The sequence below is a fragment of the Pelophylax lessonae genome (genome assembly GCF_965119305.1).
Source record: "Pelophylax lessonae genome assembly, chromosome: 3".
NCBI lineage: Eukaryota > Metazoa > Chordata > Amphibia > Anura > Ranidae > Pelophylax > Pelophylax lessonae.
The window spans coordinates 2,957,801-2,975,029 of record NC_138770.1 but is presented as its reverse complement, the minus strand read 5'-3'; the positions used below and the strand labels follow the sequence as shown (position 1 = coordinate 2,975,029).

Below are 17,229 nucleotides of genomic sequence, written 5' to 3'. Positions count from 1 at the left end.
ATTCTGCATTGAAAGGGGGCACACTGGTCATTCTGCATTGAAAGGGGGCACGCTGGTCATTCTGCATTGAAAGGGGGCACGCTGGTCATTCTGCATTGAAGGGGGCACGCTGGTCATTCTGCATTGAAGGGGGCACGCTGGTCATTCTGCATTGAAAGGGGGCACACTGGCCATTCTGCATTGAAAGGGGGCACGCTGGTCTTTCTGCATTGAAGGGGGGCACGGCATGCTGGTCACTCTGCATTGAAAGGGGGCACGCTGGTCATTCTGCATTGAAAGGGGCACGCTGGTCTGTCTGCATTGAAGGGGGCACGCTGGTCATTCTGCATTGAAGGGGGCACGCTGGTCTCTCTGCATTGAAAGGGGGCACGCTGGTCTCTCTGCATTGAAGGGGGCACACTCTACCTTGATTACTGAAGGCCCCTTTCACATTTTTGTGACCTCAAAGTTGCGCAATTTTTTACAGCGTTTTTTGCCGCAAAGCAATGCCTATTACATTTTTCTGTTTGCGCCCCCCAAAAGGGGGCATTTGGGTTGGATGGAGCTGGGGTGGGCATATGGGGTGAATGGAGCTGGATGGAGCTGGGGTCGGCATTTGGAGTGTTTGGAGGTTGGATGGGTGTTTGGGATAGATAGTGCTAGGGTGGGCATTTGGGGTGGATGGAGCTAGGGTGGGCATTTGAGGTGGATAGAGCTTCTGGGGGCATTTGGGGTGGATGGGGGGGGTGTATGGAGCTGGGTGGGCATTTGGGGTGTATAGAGCTGGGGGGGTGGATGGTGCAGAGTCCGACCCCTGCATTCTGTACATTACATACTCCTGTCTACTGCATTCTGTATATTACATACTCCTGTCTCCTGCATTCTGTACATTACACTCTCCTGCACTATATACACAATACTGTACATTATATACTTCTTACCAAAGTCTTCATTGTCCCAGCAGTTGCTGGTTGCTATGCAGTCTCTGACTATTTTAATGAAGTTCTTCTTTAAGCTAGGCTGAGCAATCAAAGCATATTTTATGAGTACTAGGAAGTCTGGGTTTTGTTTACCCTATCCCTTAAGCCCCTCCCACTGCTAAGCATTTGGACACACCCACAAGTTGCCGCAGGTTTGGTTTCTCTTTTAGTGTCCCTCATTGCAAAGTTCAAAAGTTGGGAGGTATGTTTATACCTCTCTAGCGGACAGCAGGGATTTACAAGACTCCTATCTGGAATTCCCCACGATGAATAAACCAGTCAAAAACACAACTCTGAAGGACATGTTAGTCTCTCTTCGCTCCAACATCCATGGAGACATCATGTCTCGAGAGCAGCAGTTTACGACTGAAGTGGCTGAAGTGTCCCAAAGAGAAACACACATTGAAAATAACATGAGTGAATTTGCCTCCACTTTTAATGAGATGGTAGATTCACAAAATGACAGAGATGATAAAATGCACTGGATCAAATCCAAACTGGCAGATTTGGAGGACAGGTCCAGAGGCAACAACATCAAAACCCGAGGTATCCCTGAATCTGTAAAGCAGTCAGATCTGAAATCTAATGTCCCGTACACACGTGCAGATCGTCAGCCGAACGATCGGCCGTCTTTTGTCCCCGGGCTGTCGTGTCTGTTGAAAAGTGCAAAAGACTGCACAAGAATTTTGTCCGCCGACTACAGCCGACTGCAGAAGTGATGTCATGTGATGGTTAACTTTCCCTGTGTTTTTTCTTTTCTGAGCATGCCCAGTCTTGCAAATCTGCTGTCTGTCGGCCGAATTCTGTATTGACTGGCGAACAATCGGCCGCTCTGGTGTCGGCATACAAAAATTTTAATGATTGCACAACAGATTCTTTTCGGCCGAAAGTGCGCTGTCGGCTGTCGGAAGCCTCATACTAACAAGCCGAAAATTGGCCGAATCTTTTCGGCCGACAATGTGCATGTGTGTATGGGCCTTTACTTTAACAACATACAAACAGAAGCGCTTCCTGATGCTCCCTTAGAGATGATCTAATAATTGACCATATTCAAAAACTGTCTAAACCCAGACACATTCCTGATAATGTACCTTGGGACACCATAGTTAGAATCCACTTCTTTCATACCAAAGAAACGCTGCTGGCATTAGCTAGAAACAAGGATCGCTTATCAGCATACACCATGCCACAAAGACAACTGGCCTTCATCACCAAATCTCGGTGTAGCACTGCCCCCTAGAGGACTGCTGGTGATTGAAACTTATGAATTCCCTTGGGTTACCCTTAGCAACTGCATGCAGAATTCTTAGCACTTTATGTTCTTGGCTCAGTCAACGATCAGTCTAGGGGTTGATGTTTTTGTTGTTTTTATTTTATATTGGGATGGGAGAAGGGATGAGTGGGATACTCCAACCTTGAACTATTCACAAATTTAGTGGAGTTCGGACTTGAGGATGCGGCAAGGCCGCTACTTCATCCTGCCACTTGAAGGAAGTTGTGGTAAATGTTCCTGTTTGTATTTCTCTTCAGCGTACTCCCCCAGTACCCCCTTTCTCTATACCAGCTGACACCCATCCACTGACTACACTCTCTGGAGTGGACCCCTTCTTGGGCAGACCCCTGGGCAAGATCCTCTGTACTCATGATACTGCTTTCCAGATTCTAACAGTGCCCCAACTCTTCAGTCAGTTCTCCTGGACCTCTGGGTTCAGCTCCACACACTGCTGGTTCACCATGCTGACTGCCTGTGACCATCACCAACTGCTGCAGAAGAGGAGGCAGCCGCCACCCTCCTTCTGGCACTTTGCTTCCCACCAAAGACCTCTACCTCATGTGCCCCTGGCTTTTTATACCCTGCCCCACAATGCACCAAAACAAACAGTCTGTGCCAATGCCTGGGGCTGTATCAAAAGCCTGTGCGTCATTGGCCAAGTTTCCTTCACTATCCAATGTGCCTCCCCATTGGATCAGCTGGGGACACTCCCTCAGACCAGATGAATCACACACTGGGCAGACCTAACTCACAGATCCTGCTCTCTGTTAAGCAGAGTGCAATATAATTTACCTGCTGCTCCTCTGATAGGCAGACAGAGCCAAAAACTATACTCACTCTCTAGCACCTGACTAGGAGGGTGCTACATCAACTACAACAGACATTTTTTTAAAATTGTGCCTGCAGGGGTAGAGTATGAAGCAGGCATTCATTGAAGGCCACCATTGGTTAGCCCCAGGATACCAAGGGTGTTTCATCTGGTTTTCTGCATCTTTGGCTCTGGATTCCAGATATTTCAATTTAGATTTCGGGGTATGTATCATAGCAGAATGATCCTGTACAGTGCCCTCTGAGTAGCCTATTCGGCATTCTGCCTCGCAGTGATGGAATTTATCCATGTCCCGGTGTATCAGGCTGATATGGGTTTGGAGTAGCTCTATGTTAGAGGTGTCGATTGGCAGCTGCTCATTGCCTGCATTACAGCATTATAGTTGTCTTCCTCCACAGCAGCCAAATCACAATCCTCGGTTTGATGTGGTGGGAAAAACAGAAAATCTGCATCACCAACATTGAAACCCAGAGTTGTCAACAGTATCCGTAGTCTGCAGGTTACCAGAGCGGAGTCTGCCTCTTGTCATCTTCAGTGGTCAGGAAAGAGCAGAAAAACAGGTCCTCTAGTAGCAGTCTTACCAATAGTATGGATATATAACTCACATGGCAGCAGAGCTCCTCTAACACACGGCTGTCCTGGTCGCCATTTTGGACACGCTCCCCAAAAAATTGAAGATTAATAATGTATCACTTTAAGTATTTAGAGAAATCACTGCTCTGGCCTGAATGGAAATCTTTTTTTTTTTTTTTTGCTTCAGAACATGTTACCCAGGGCAGTGCCACCCCATGCTATTTTTTGATATAGGCCATCTTGCCTAGCAGCTCAGAAAATTGGCATTTTTATTCTGCTCCCTTTTTAATTCAGTGGGGCTTGGCATCTGCAAAATCTTTGAAGTTCACTTAACCATGCTCAAACCAAACACAGGGAAGTTCAGCTCATCACCAGTAGAGAGTACGTGGGTGCAGGCATCCTGACAACCAGTGACGCATCCCTGCTCATCCCATTTGGTTGTCAGCTGGGGGTTCCTGGCTGACTAATGAATGTAAACAAAGGGGTGGTGTGTGATGTCTCCCCTTAAATTCATACCTGGCCCTTCAGGTTTAGTGTGGAATTCAAAGAGAACCGTAGACACAAAAAATAAATAAACAGCGTTAGGGCTGCACTAAATTGGGCTAAAAAGTACATTGCGATATTTCGTTTTTAACTATAAGTATCGCGATATTTCTCCCAGACAGTCTCCGGAGGAGGGATCAGTGAGCAGAGCTCAGCTTTCTGCCAGGGGATCCGCCACACTTGTAGAATTTCTCCCACCCGGACAGCCCGAGCCTTGTGTCGGAGCCGGAGTGTAGAGGAAGCGGGCTGAGTGAAGTGTCGGTAGCAGCCTTTGTCCCGTGGTGCTCCTTCGCCATGCTCCGGACGTCTCTCCCCCCTCTCCGGCTGCTTTGCACTGTAGCCTCTCCGCCGCCATGCAATCCGCCCCGCACTCCAGCCCTCCCAGCTCTGCCTCTTTGTCAACAGCCGACCATTACTCTGCCCTGCTCCACCCATTGTCTCTCCATTGAATCTATTTCCAAAACATTACAGCCTGATCCCGCCCCCGATGCAGCCAAGAGAGACAATGGGCGGAGCAGGGCGGAGTATTGGTCGGCTGGATACTAGAGGCAGAGCTGGGAGGGAAGTGTGGGACGGATGTAATCACTGTGAGTCCTCCTCCTCCCCCTGAGTCCCGACTTCTCCCTGCCTCCCTGCCTAATGCCTGAATATCGTGTCTTTGGCGATATGAATATCGCCCATGCCTGCTAAACGATAGTCGATATCACATCGACTATCGTTCAGCCCTAAACAGCGTTGTGTCCCCCCAAAAATGTATACCAGGCCCAAATGTTTACTGCAGGTCACCATTACAAACAAGAACAAGGCAGCAAATAATCCACATCCTTATCTCCTGCAAAAATATCTAAATAAGCCGAGAGGGGAGTGAGCAGGTAGACCACATGATATCAGCAATAAGCCCAGACATAACTGGCAGCAGACACACCGCACTCTATACACAGGTCTGTATATGATATACTCCTGACCACTGCACTCTATACACAGAGCTGTATATGATATACTCCTGACCACTGCACTCTATACACAGGGCTGTATATGATATACTCCTGACCACTGCACTCTATACACAGTGCTGTATATGATATACTCCTGACCACAGCACTCTATACACAGTGCTGTATATGATATACTCCTGACCACTGCACTCTATACACAGGGCTGTATATGATATACTCCTGACCACTGCACTCTATACACAGGGCTGTATATGACATGTTCCTGACCACCGCACTCTATACACAGGGCTTTATATGACATGTTGCTGACTAGAGATGGCCTTGCGGTTCGCCCAAAGGTCGGTTTGCGGCAAATTTAGCTTGTTCCCTACCCGCCAATTCTGCGAACACAGATCGTTGTTCGCGGAGGCCATATTAGTTTACATTGGGGAGAACTTTGACCAATGACACAGTCGTCAGGTAGAACGGGACAGTCAATTGAAACATTTCAGCACATGGACATGCCCCCTACCCTATAAATAGACCTGAGCTGTCGGCCATTTCACATCCTGCTTTTTGTCAGCGTAGGGAGAGGTTGGCTGTGCTCATGAGGGAGAGATTGCCAGACACAAATAGCTCTGTTAAGATCCACAAAAGTCCTTTTCAGGGCTGGTATTTCTGTATAGGTCTACTACAGTATCTTTTCAGGTAAGGGACAGGTTTCCAGTCGGTGCTTTAGGGGCAGTTAGAGATCGGCAGCAGTAACACAAATCGCTCTGTTAATGTCCACAAAAGTCATTTAAAGTGCTGCAATTTTTTTGGTATTGGTGTGCAGTGCACTATATGGGGAGGGGGGGGGGGGTAATCCACGGTATAATATATTTTGTAGAAAGCATATTATAGTGGATTAGTAGTATTATTGTGCATTGTGCATCATTGTGACAGGTGTGGTGACTGAGCGTTGCTGCAGCAATACTACAAATAGTGACAAAAGCACTTTTAATGTATTATAACTGGTGTGATAGACCAGTGGCCCCCCATTACCACATATTGAAGTGAGGTGTTATCTGAGTATACTTTCATAAGTGTATTTGTGTCCTGACACAATATTGCCTCTTTTGCTGAGTGAAGTCTGATACACACAGTGCCAAACTCCCTGGCCAATTTTTTGAACAACTGGTGTGATAGACCAGTTGCGCCCCAATACCTCATATTGAAGTGGGGTGTTATCTGAGTATATTTTTACAAGTGCATTTGTGTCCTGCAACAATATTGCCTCTTTTGCTGTGTTAAGTCTGATACACACAGTGCCAAACTCACTGGCCAATTTTTTGAACAACTGGTGTGATAGACCAGTGGCCCCCCAATACCACATATTGAAGTGGGGTGTTATCTGAGTATACTTTTACAAGTGTATTTGTGTCCTGCAACAATATTGCCTCTTTTGCTGTGTTAAGTCTGATACACACAGTGCTAAACTCACTGGCCAATTTTTTGAACAACTGGTGTGATAGACCAGTGGCCCCCCAATAGCACATATTGAAGTGGGGTGCTATTTAACAGTATACTTTTCAAAGAATGTATTTTAGTGCTGCAAAAATTTGGCCTCTCTTGCTGTGTTAACTGTGCTACACACAGTGACAACAGTTACTGGCCAATTATTTGTAGAACTGGTGTAATAAATCTGTGCCCCCCCCCCAATACCACAGATTAAAGCGGGGTGGTATCTGAGTATACTTTCATAAGCGTATTTGTGTCCTGCAACAATATTGCCTCTTTTGCTGTGTTAAGTCTGATACACACAGTGCCAAAACTCACTGGCCAATTTTTTGAACAACTGGTGTGATAGATCAGTGGCCCCCCAATACCACATATTGAATTGGAGTGTTATTTAACAGTATACTTTTCTAAGAGTGTATTTTAGTCCTGCAAAAATGTGGCCTCTTTTGCTGTGTTAACTGTGCTACACACAGTGACAACAGTTACTGGCCAATTATTTGTAGAACTGGTGTGATAAACCTGTGGCCCCCCCATACCACAGATTGAGCAGGGTGTTATATACCTTTTTCCAGATATACTGCGATTCTCTTGATACTTTTGTGACAGGGTAATTAAAAAACATGACAGGCAGAGGAAGAGGCAGGCACTTACGCAGGGGTGGTAGGGGTAGGGCAGGAGCAGTAGGCCGGAGCCAAAGTGTGAAGTTTCAAAAGCCGCGTGCAATTACGTCAAAGGATGCACCAGTGGCTCACTCAGCCTTCCTCTTCTGAACCCTCCTCCTCCTCTCTATCTGCACCCTCTTCACTCTCTCTGTGTGCACCCCCAAAGACACCACCACCACCACCACATACCCTCTGCTTGTGTCACTGGAATTATTTTCCGATCCATCACAAGACATTTGCAATGCACAGCCATTGTTGGCATCGGATCAGGAAGAACAGGTAGCAACAGCCGCCACTCAGCAGTCTGACGACATTACCCAGATCAGCCCTAGGAGGTTGATCACCGCTGTTGCTGCCTACTCCGAGATCTCGATTGTTAGTGGTGGGGAAGGTGACGTCGATGATGACGTGTCTATGGATGTCACGTGGGTGGCCACAAGAGAGGAAGAGGAGGGGAGTTTAGAGGGAGAGACGAACCAGCAGATAGGGAGGAGAGGCAGGCAGAACTTGCATTGCACAAGAGGTACAAAGCAGACTGCAAATGTATCAGGAGCGAGCTATCAACCATGTACAGTCACATCTGGCGCTACCAGGATGCCGGCACATGGCTCCGCAGTGTGGGCTTTTTTTAATGTGTCCGTTGCTGACAACAGTGTTGCCATCTGCAGCCTTTGCAGTCAACGCATAAGTAGCGGTAAGCCCAACACTAACCTAGGGCAAACCGCCTTAAGAAGGCACCTGAACTCCCATCACCGAGCCCAGTGGGAGCAACATCGTCAGAACCCACAAAGCCACACTCCAGGCTCTCACCGTCCAGCCTCTTCTCCTTCTCCTCTCATTTGTCCTCCACTCCACCTTCCATGATGCCGTCGTCACGTTGTTCTGGAAAAAGGCAGGCTTCTGTGGCCCAAATGTTGCAGCGTAAAAAAAGGTGTCCGACATGTGTCCGACTACATCGGGTTAACGGCCGATGTGGATGCTCTGTGGAGTGATGAACCCCTGGACTACTGGGTGGGCACGCTTGACCTCTGGCCAGAGCTTGCACAATTTGCAATGGAAATGTTGGCTTGCCCCCGTCCAGTGTTCTGTCTGTAAGGACGTTCAGCGCAGCAGGGGGGATTGTGACCGATAACCACACTCGCCTAGCTCATGATAGTGTAGACTACCTCACATTTATAAAAATGAATGAGGCATGGATCTCTGAGGAATTCAACACATGTGACCAGCAGACCATGTTTCATTGAAATTCCTCATGCCAGGCCACAAATATCCGCCAGACCGCCATCCACACACACCAATTCCTGGTCCTTGGCTTCGCTACATACAGCGGCATAAAAGGCATTTCGTGTCCATTGAATGGCAAATTTTTGGGGCCTTTCAGGGCTGATGATTATTTTTTTCTGTGAATGCCTAATGTACCTCCAGCCACCAAATACTACGTTCTTAGCTGTCAGTTAAATCCATGTGGGCAAATTTTTGGGGCCTATACAGGCCGACACTTACTTCTGTATCCTGTGAATGCCTAATGTACCTCCAGTCACCAAATACTACGTTCTTAGCTGTCAGTTAAACCCATGTGGGCTAATTTTTGGGGCTTTTCAGGGCTGATGATTATTTTTTTCTGTGAATGCCTAATGTACCTCCAGCCACCAAATACTACGTTCTTAGCTCTCAGTTAAATCCATGTGGGCTAATTTTTAGGGCCTATACAGGCCGACACTTACTTCTGTATCCTGTGAATGCCTAATGTACCTCCAGCCATCAAATACTACGTTCTTAGCTGTCAGTTAAACCCATGTGGGCTAATTTTTGGGGCCTATACAGGCCGACACTTACTTCTGTATCCTGTGAATGCCTAATGTACCTCCAGCCATCAAATACTACGTTCTTAGCTGTCAGTTAAACCCATGTGGGCTAATTTTGGGGGTGTATACAGGCCGACACTTACTTCTGTATCCTGTGAATGCCTAATGTACCTCCAGCCACCAAATACTACATTCTTAGCTGTCAGTCAAAACCCATGTGGGCTAATTTTTGGGGCCTATACAGGCTGACACTTAATTCTGTATCCTATGAATGCCTAATGTACCTTCAGCCACCAAATCCTACGTTCTTAGCTGTCAGGTAAACTCATGTGGGCTAATTTTTGGGGCCTATACTGGCCGACACTTACTTCTGTATCCTGTGAATGCCTAATGTACCTCCAGCCATCAAATACTACATTCTTAGCTGTCAGTTAAACCCATGTGGGCTAATTTTTGGGGCCTATACAGGCCAACACTTACTTCTGTATCCTGTGAATGCCTAATGTACCTTCAGCCACCAAATACTACTGTCAGGTAAACCCATGTGGGCTAATTTTTGGGGCCTATACTGGCCGACACTTACTTCTTTATCCTGTGAATGCCTAATGTACCTTCAGCCACAGCATACTACATTCTTTGCTGTCAGGTAAACCCATGTGGGCTAATTTTTGGGGCCAATACTGGCTGACACTTACTTCTGTATCCTGTGAATGCCTAATGTACCTTCAGCCACAGAATACTACGTTCTTAGCTGTTAGGTAAACGAATGTAGGCTAATTTTTGGGGCCTGGAATGGCCGACACTACTTTATCCTGTGAATGCCTAATTTTTCAGACTGGAATTGAAATTCAATGGGTCTGTAAAGGTTCCGCCAAATTGTGGAATGGATGCGGACCCATTTTACAGATGTGTGAATGGACCCTATATGTATTAGACGTGTATTTACCGGCTGCTGTCTGGCTGAATTATGAAAAAAAAAAAAAACATTTTTTGCTGTAAAAAAAAAATAAAAATTTAGGGCAACTTTTCCAATTGCAATACTTCTTTTTTGACATTGTCCATGTGCTGGGACTATTTGTGCACAGCTAGTACGTTTTTTGTGGCTGCAAATATGACCTAAAGGTTTTTAAAGTTTGCCTCCCATTAAAGTCAATAGGGCCCGCCGCGAACTTGCGGTTCCCGAATTTTTGAGAAAATTTGCGGCTGACGTTCGCGAACCGCCCCTGCCGATGTTCGTACATCACTATTGCTGACCACTGCACTCTGTACAACAAGGATGTATATGACATGTTCCTGACCACTACACTCTATACACAGGACTGTATTTGACATGTTCCTGACCACTGCACTCTATACACAGGACTGTATTTGACATGTTCCTGACCACTGCACTCTATACACAGGACTGTATTTGACATGTTCCTAACCCCCGCACTCTGGTAGTTACTGATGGTGAACTCTACATTCATGACCTGTAGCGGCTTTTAAAGTGTCATCTATGAGCAATTTTGGGTACCAAAGATTTTCCTTCTTACACCGACACACAACTTGTATTTATGTTTAATCATTTATTTTATTATAATTTTACTTTTAACAAGATTGCAGTCATAGAATCAGGAAATAGTAAAGGAAGAAATCCAATTGGTCAGGAAAATGACTTGTCTGGAATGTGGAGGCGGAGTCGGCAATAATAGAAAATGGGGGAAAGGAGAAAAAAAAAACAGATATGCCCAGATATGAAGGTGACATTTGTGTACAAGGAACACCTTAACGAATACCACTATTCTATTCTCCAGGGCCTCTGCTTTCAGAAAATATATGTTTGGGGGTTTTATCTAATCTTCAGGCCAAAATTCTGCATTTTACCATGTGTGCAAAAATAGCGCAAAAACAACTCTGGTATTTATGTCCTTCAATGTGTACTGTACTCATAAATACATGGGTATGATCTCAGGGATTTGTATGAATCCCACCACCCCCCCCCCCCTCCCGACATAGGAAACTGAGGGGTCTATGCAAAGAATAAGTTGGGTGAGTGTGACAAGCATGTGTCCAGCCGTGACAAATTCTGGCCATATTCTAATAAACACAGTGATTTCCTATAATCGTCAGCTCCAACTAGTGGCCACAATGAGGTATTAGTTCCAAAAGACCTCAATCAGGAAAAAGTTCAATACTGCATTATGGCCACTAGATGGACCCAATGATCATAGGAAATCACTGAATGACATAAAACAAGACCAACATTTGTCATGGATGAATGAATGCTTGTCATATTTTTTCATCTGTTTTATAAAAACTAAACATGTGAAGTGGTAACTATTGAGCCAATCGCTTCATCAAACCACACATAATATCTCCCTTCAAAGGGAAAACATAAATTATTTACAGAATATCAAACAGTATAAATATTTTCCAACCAATAACCTCCACCCAGACAAGATATGTAGAAATATAAAGACAAGCGGTGTTACCTCTCGTGCCGCACTCCGCCAAGCCACCCAAACCCACACAGGAGCAAAGGAAAGAAGTTCTCACCTAGTTTATGTCCGAGTTCTCCTTCCCTCTTGTTGGGGGATGGGAGAAGGATGGACTGAAGACAGAGAGACACGCTTCGGGGTCACCACTGGTAAGTAAAGCCTTGAAATGAAGGACATCAACTTCAGAATTTCTGTCTTGTCTGTGTAAAGTTTACTGATAAAGATATATGGGATCTCACAGCTTCTAGCTCTGTAACCCGCTATATCATTATCAGTAACCGTCACACAGACAAGCAAGACATTCTGAAGGTGATTCCTTCATTTCACGACTCTACTTACCACTCTACACCCCAAAATTTACTCAGCCAATGAAAAGCCAACACGGTACAACACTTCATCCATGTCTCTGATCATCTCTCATCTCCTTATCAACTGTTTCTTACATGACAATCAGCCATGGAGTATATCTGAGGTGTATTTCAGGTGTGCTTCTTCCCCACATATCCAGCAACATTCATAAAGAAGACATTTCCTGCACTCAAGGCACTAATACACCTCGAGGGTTGTGTGCCATCCCTGATGTACAGGAAGACAGGACTTCATTGAGGAACAATTCCCTCACTCAGGACAGGAAAGCGGCTTCTTCCCTGTGTGAGATCTCTGATGTATGTAAAGATGAGACTTCTGTGAACAACATTTCCCACACTCAGGACAGGAATATGGCTTCTCCCCCGTGTGAGTTCTCTGATGTCTGTAAAGAGAGGACTTCTGTGAAAAACATTTCCTGCACTCAGGACAGGAATACGGCTTCTCTCTTATGTGAGATCTCTGATGTATGTAAAGATTGGACTTCTGTGAAAAACATTTCCCACACTCAGCACAGGAAAACGGCTTCTCCCCCGTGTGAGTTCTTTGATGTCTGTAAAGAGAGGACATCTGTGAAAAAGATTTCCCGCACTCAGGACAGGAATACGGCTTCTCTCTTATGTGAGATCTCTGATGTATGTAAAGAGAGGACTTGACTGAAAAACATTTCCCACACTCAGCACAGGAAAACGGCTTCTCCCCGGTGTGAGTTCTCTGATGTGTGTAAAGAGAGGACATCTGTGAAAAAGATTTCCCGCACTCAGGACAGGAAAACGGCTTCTCCCCAGAGTGAGATCTCTGATGTTTGTTAAGAGTGGACTTCTGTGAAAAACATTTCCCGCACTCAGGGCAGGAATACGGCTTCTCCCCCATGTGAGATCTTTTATGTGTGTAAAGATGAGACTTTTGTGAAAAACTTTTCCCGCACTTAGAACAGCAATACGGCTTCTGCCCCGAGTGACATCTCTGATGTTTGTTAAGAGTGGACTTCTGTGAAAAACATTTCCTGCACTCAGGACAGGAGTACGGTTCTTCTCCTGTGTGAGTTCTTTTATGCACATTAAGACCATAGTTAGAACAGAAACACTTCCCACACTCAGTACAGGAAAACCTCTTATCTGTTGGAAGGACAGCACCGTCCCTCACAGTCTGGGGTTCCTCAGGATAAGAGGTATACGATGGTCCATCTACACTGTGTGGTGCCGGAAGGACATTTGAGGTAGCCGGGTTTTCTCCTGGACTATACTGTGTGATGTCCTCATCTTCTACTTTACAGTCTGGAGACAAAGTGAGACAATCCTCTGAGGTTTTCTTCATCTCTCGTCCATCTACTAAAATAGAAATATAAAGATTAAGACTATGAAGAGCGGCTGCAATCGCTCGATTTATTTTCCCTGGAGAAAAGACGTCTGAGAGGGGACATGATAGCAATTTATAAATATCTTAATGGGGATCTCAGCTTAGAAGAAAAGCTGTTCATTCGAAGGAATTGCATGAGGACTCGAGGACATACAATGCGATTAGAGGAGAAGCGTTTTAACCTCAGGCAACGTGGGGGGTTCTTTACTGTTAGGGCTACAAGATTGTGGAATTGTCTACCACAAGAGGTGGTTTCTGCGGGTAGTATGGTGACTTTCAAAAGACTCTTAGACTTACATCTCAAGGATCAGGAGATTGAGGGCTATGTTAGATGATTACAGTCACACACACCTACACAGGTTGAACTGGATGGACTATTGTCTTTATTCAACCTCACCTACTATGTAACTATGTAACTATGTAACTATATGTAACAAAATGAGGTTGAAGGATTGTAAGAGGTGCATGAAAGTCAGCCAGCCCCCAGTCTGATGTACTCACCCTCCAGTCTGTCACCAACCAAATAAAACCTGTCTCTTGGTACAAAGAACAGGGGTTTAGTTGACACACATTTGCAAACGCATGTGAAAGCTGCAGAGCCACTTCACGGCACCCTGTTTAAATCTGCAGTCCTACACTCTTAATTTAGTGTCCTCACACTGGAGGCACATGGCCGCTAATGGGTGGATGGGGAACAGGTGAGAGGGAGACAGCCCAACCTCCCCCAACCCATCCCCATGCACGACTGGCTGTTGTCTCAAAAGCTCAAATAATTAGGTTATAATATAACCATGGTGCAAACTGGAAAAGACCAGCTGAAAAGCATTACACCTCCATCCCCTTGGTGGATGCAGTTTTTGGTGGATGCAGTTTTGATTTGACCCTAGTGTTTTCCGTATACAGGGATGGAGACCAATAGCATGACCTGCTTGTCTCATATAAAGTCCCAAAGGAAATTTGGGATTTCAAAGGCAGTGTGCTTTACAGGCCATGCCCCATACATAAAATCCCTTCCTATCTATATGCTGCATCCACCAAGGGGATGGAGATGTAATGCTTTTCAGCTGGTCTTTTCCAGTTTGCACCATGGTTATAAACCTAATTATTTGAGCTTTTGAGACAACAGCCAGTCGTGCATGGGGATGGGTTGGGGGAGGTTGGGCTGTCTCCCTCTCACCTGTTCCCCATCCACCCATTAGCGGCCATGTGCCTCCAGTGTGAGGACACTAAATTAAGAGTGTAGGACTGCAGATTTAAACAGGGTGCCGTGAAGTGGCTCTGCAGCTTTCACATGCGTTTGCAAATGTGTGTCAACTAAACCCCTGTTCTTTGTACCAAGAGACAGGTTTTATTTGGTTGGTGACAGACTGGAGGGTGAGTACATCAGACTGGGGGCTGGCTGACTTTCATGCACCTCTTACAATCCTTCAACCTCATTTTGTTTCTCGTTATAGGGATGGAGACGCCGGGCAACACCAGCTTGGGTCTCATCTAAAGTCCCACCTAGTCCAATATGTTTAAAGCAACCAGGGATGGAGACGCCTTGCTTACACAGCTTGGTGCCTCATCTAAAGTCCCACCGTGCGATTTTCGTGCGTTTTTGGTGGATGCAGTTTTGATTTGACCCTAGTGTTTTCCGTATACAGGGATGGAGACCAATAGCATGACCTGCTTGTCTCATATAAAGTCCCAAAGGAAATTTGGGATTTCAAAGGCAGTGTGCTTTACAGGCCATGCCCCATACATAAAATCCCTTCCTATCCATATACTGCATCCACCAAGGGGATGGAGGTGTAATGCTTTTCAGCTGGTCTTTTCCAGTTTGCACCATGGTTATATTATAACCTAATTATTTGAGCTTTTGAGACAACAGCCAGTCGTGCATGGGGATGGGTTGGGGGAGGTTGGGCTGTCTCCCTCTCACCTGTTCCCCATCCACCCATTAGCGGCCATGTGCCTCCAGTGTGAGGACACTAAATTAAGAGTGTAGGACTGCAGATATAACAGGGTGCCGTGAAGTGGCTCTGCAGCTTTCACATGCGTTTGCAAATGTGTGTCAACTAAACCCCTGTTCTTTGTACCAAGAGACAGGTTTTATTTGGTTGGTGACAGACTGGAGGGTGAGTACATCAGACTGGGGGCTGGCTGACTTTCATGCACCTCTTACAATCCTTCAACCTCATTTTGTTTCTCGTTATAGGGATGGAGACGCCGGGCAACACCAGCTTGGGTCTCATCTAAAGTCCTACCTAGTCCAATATGTTTAAAGAAATATAAAGATTATTACTAGACATGAGCAGATTGGTTCCCCTAAACCAGGACTCCGCCCACATCAGACAGCTTTGTCTCTGAGGATCTTACAATTCCACCCTCAATGTAACTAGTAAATGGTAGAGGGTGACTAGGTGTCCCAGGAGCCACACATCAAGTCAAGACCTGCTGTATGATAGTAAATGGCAGCCTCAGTCTGGACCTACGCCAGGCCACGCCTTGATGTGCGGGACACCTACTCACTATCTACCGATATAAAATGTCCAGCTGGTAGAAAATGGGTGTAACAAAAGAGAATCCATATTATGTGTATATATAGCAGTGGGTAGAGGAGAGAGAAAGCAGAAGTCAGGACTATGTAATGTACAACATAGAGTATATGGTGCAGGGGTAAGGAGTATGCAATGTACAACATATAGTATATAGTGTAGGGGTCAGGAGTATGTAATGTACAACATATAGTATATAGTGCAGGGGTCAGGAGTATGTAATGTACAACATATAGTATATAGTGCAGGGGTCAGGGGTCTGTAACGTACAACATAGAGTATATAGTGCAGGGGTCAGGAGTATGTAATGTACAACATATAGTATATAGTGTAGGGGTCAGGAGTATGTAATGTACAACATAGAGTATATAGTGTAGGGGTCAGGAGTATGTAATGTACAGCATAGAGTATATAATGCAGGGGTCAGGAGTATGTAATGTACAATATAAATTATACAGTGTAAGGGTCAGGACTCATAAGTCAGGCACAGCCAGAGAACATAAAAGAAAAGAAAAAGGAGGCGCAAACACCTAGTGCATTACCCGTGGTCACTGTTTATAAAATTTTATTCAAATGCCAAATGCATACTCACAGACATGAAGATAATTAAAATCGTGTTACAAGAATCCATCACACATGAACTGGAACATGTCCTTGAAGATAGGACTGCTAACGCGTTTCGGGAGTCAAGCTCCCTTCCTCAGAGCTGGTCATACCAGTAGCAGATCAAAATATATATTAACTTCAGTTAAACCGGTTCATCCCCCTTCCACCCCCCAGTGGGAGTGGGCGGGGCCGTCCAGTGCACCAAATTAATGGTTTTAGATGTTTCTATATCTTTTAGCTGTACATGCATAGGTTACTTGAATTATGTAATATTATTATTATTTTTTATCATTATTTTTAATTAATATACACACTTGTATATAGGACAATTTTTCATCGAAAATGCAATGACATTAGTACTGCATGCTATCAGGTTGGAACACTACATGGTACACTAGAGTTGGTGGAGTCTACCCGGATTTGTATCCAAAAAAGGGAGGTAGGGCGCGACTGTCCAGTGCGCATTAACACTAAAAAGGAGGTTTTCATTCTTATCATTTTTATTTATTTTTATTTATTCTTCTGATTCCCGTCTGGCTCTCTGCCAGCCCAAAACCAGCACTTTTGATTGATTAATTTATCAAACACCATGTTTTTTGGGGGGCATACACAGAGTTCCAAATAATATAGGGAAGAAGTCCAAGTGAATTAATTGCAGTGACCTTTTTTAACATCTGGTGCCACTCTTAAGCTCAGAGTATTGATGTTATTGTTCAATCATCAAAAGCTAAGGGGACATAGTCGAGGAATCTATATGACGTAGAGATGCACGGGGGGAATTCAGGGGTCACTAAGGGTC

The 17,229-nt window shown here is 45.2% G+C and overlaps 3 protein-coding genes across 3 annotated transcripts in view; 1 reads left to right on the top strand and 2 right to left on the bottom strand.

Annotated features, from left to right (window-relative positions):
* The window catches only part of LOC309549119 (uncharacterized protein), a 2,919,967-nt gene that overhangs the window by 432,960 nt on the left and 2,469,778 nt on the right, over positions 1-17,229 (top strand). The gene's annotated exons all lie outside the window — the stretch shown is intronic.
* Positions 1-17,229, bottom strand: part of LOC309549117 (uncharacterized protein) — a 4,285,597-nt gene that overhangs the window by 1,909,251 nt on the left and 2,359,117 nt on the right.
* The window catches only part of LOC309548679 (uncharacterized protein), a gene marked incomplete at its 3' end in the record, with an annotated part of 51,943 nt that continues 46,891 nt past the window's right edge, over positions 12,178-17,229 (bottom strand). The window contains exons 8-9 of the mRNA XM_082248641.1: positions 12,985-13,256; positions 12,178-12,891 (exon numbers count right to left, since the gene is read on the bottom strand). Of these exons, the coding sequence (XP_082104767.1) occupies positions 12,178-12,891; positions 12,985-13,256 (986 nt within the window). The remainder of the gene's footprint in view (positions 12,892-12,984; positions 13,257-17,229) is intronic.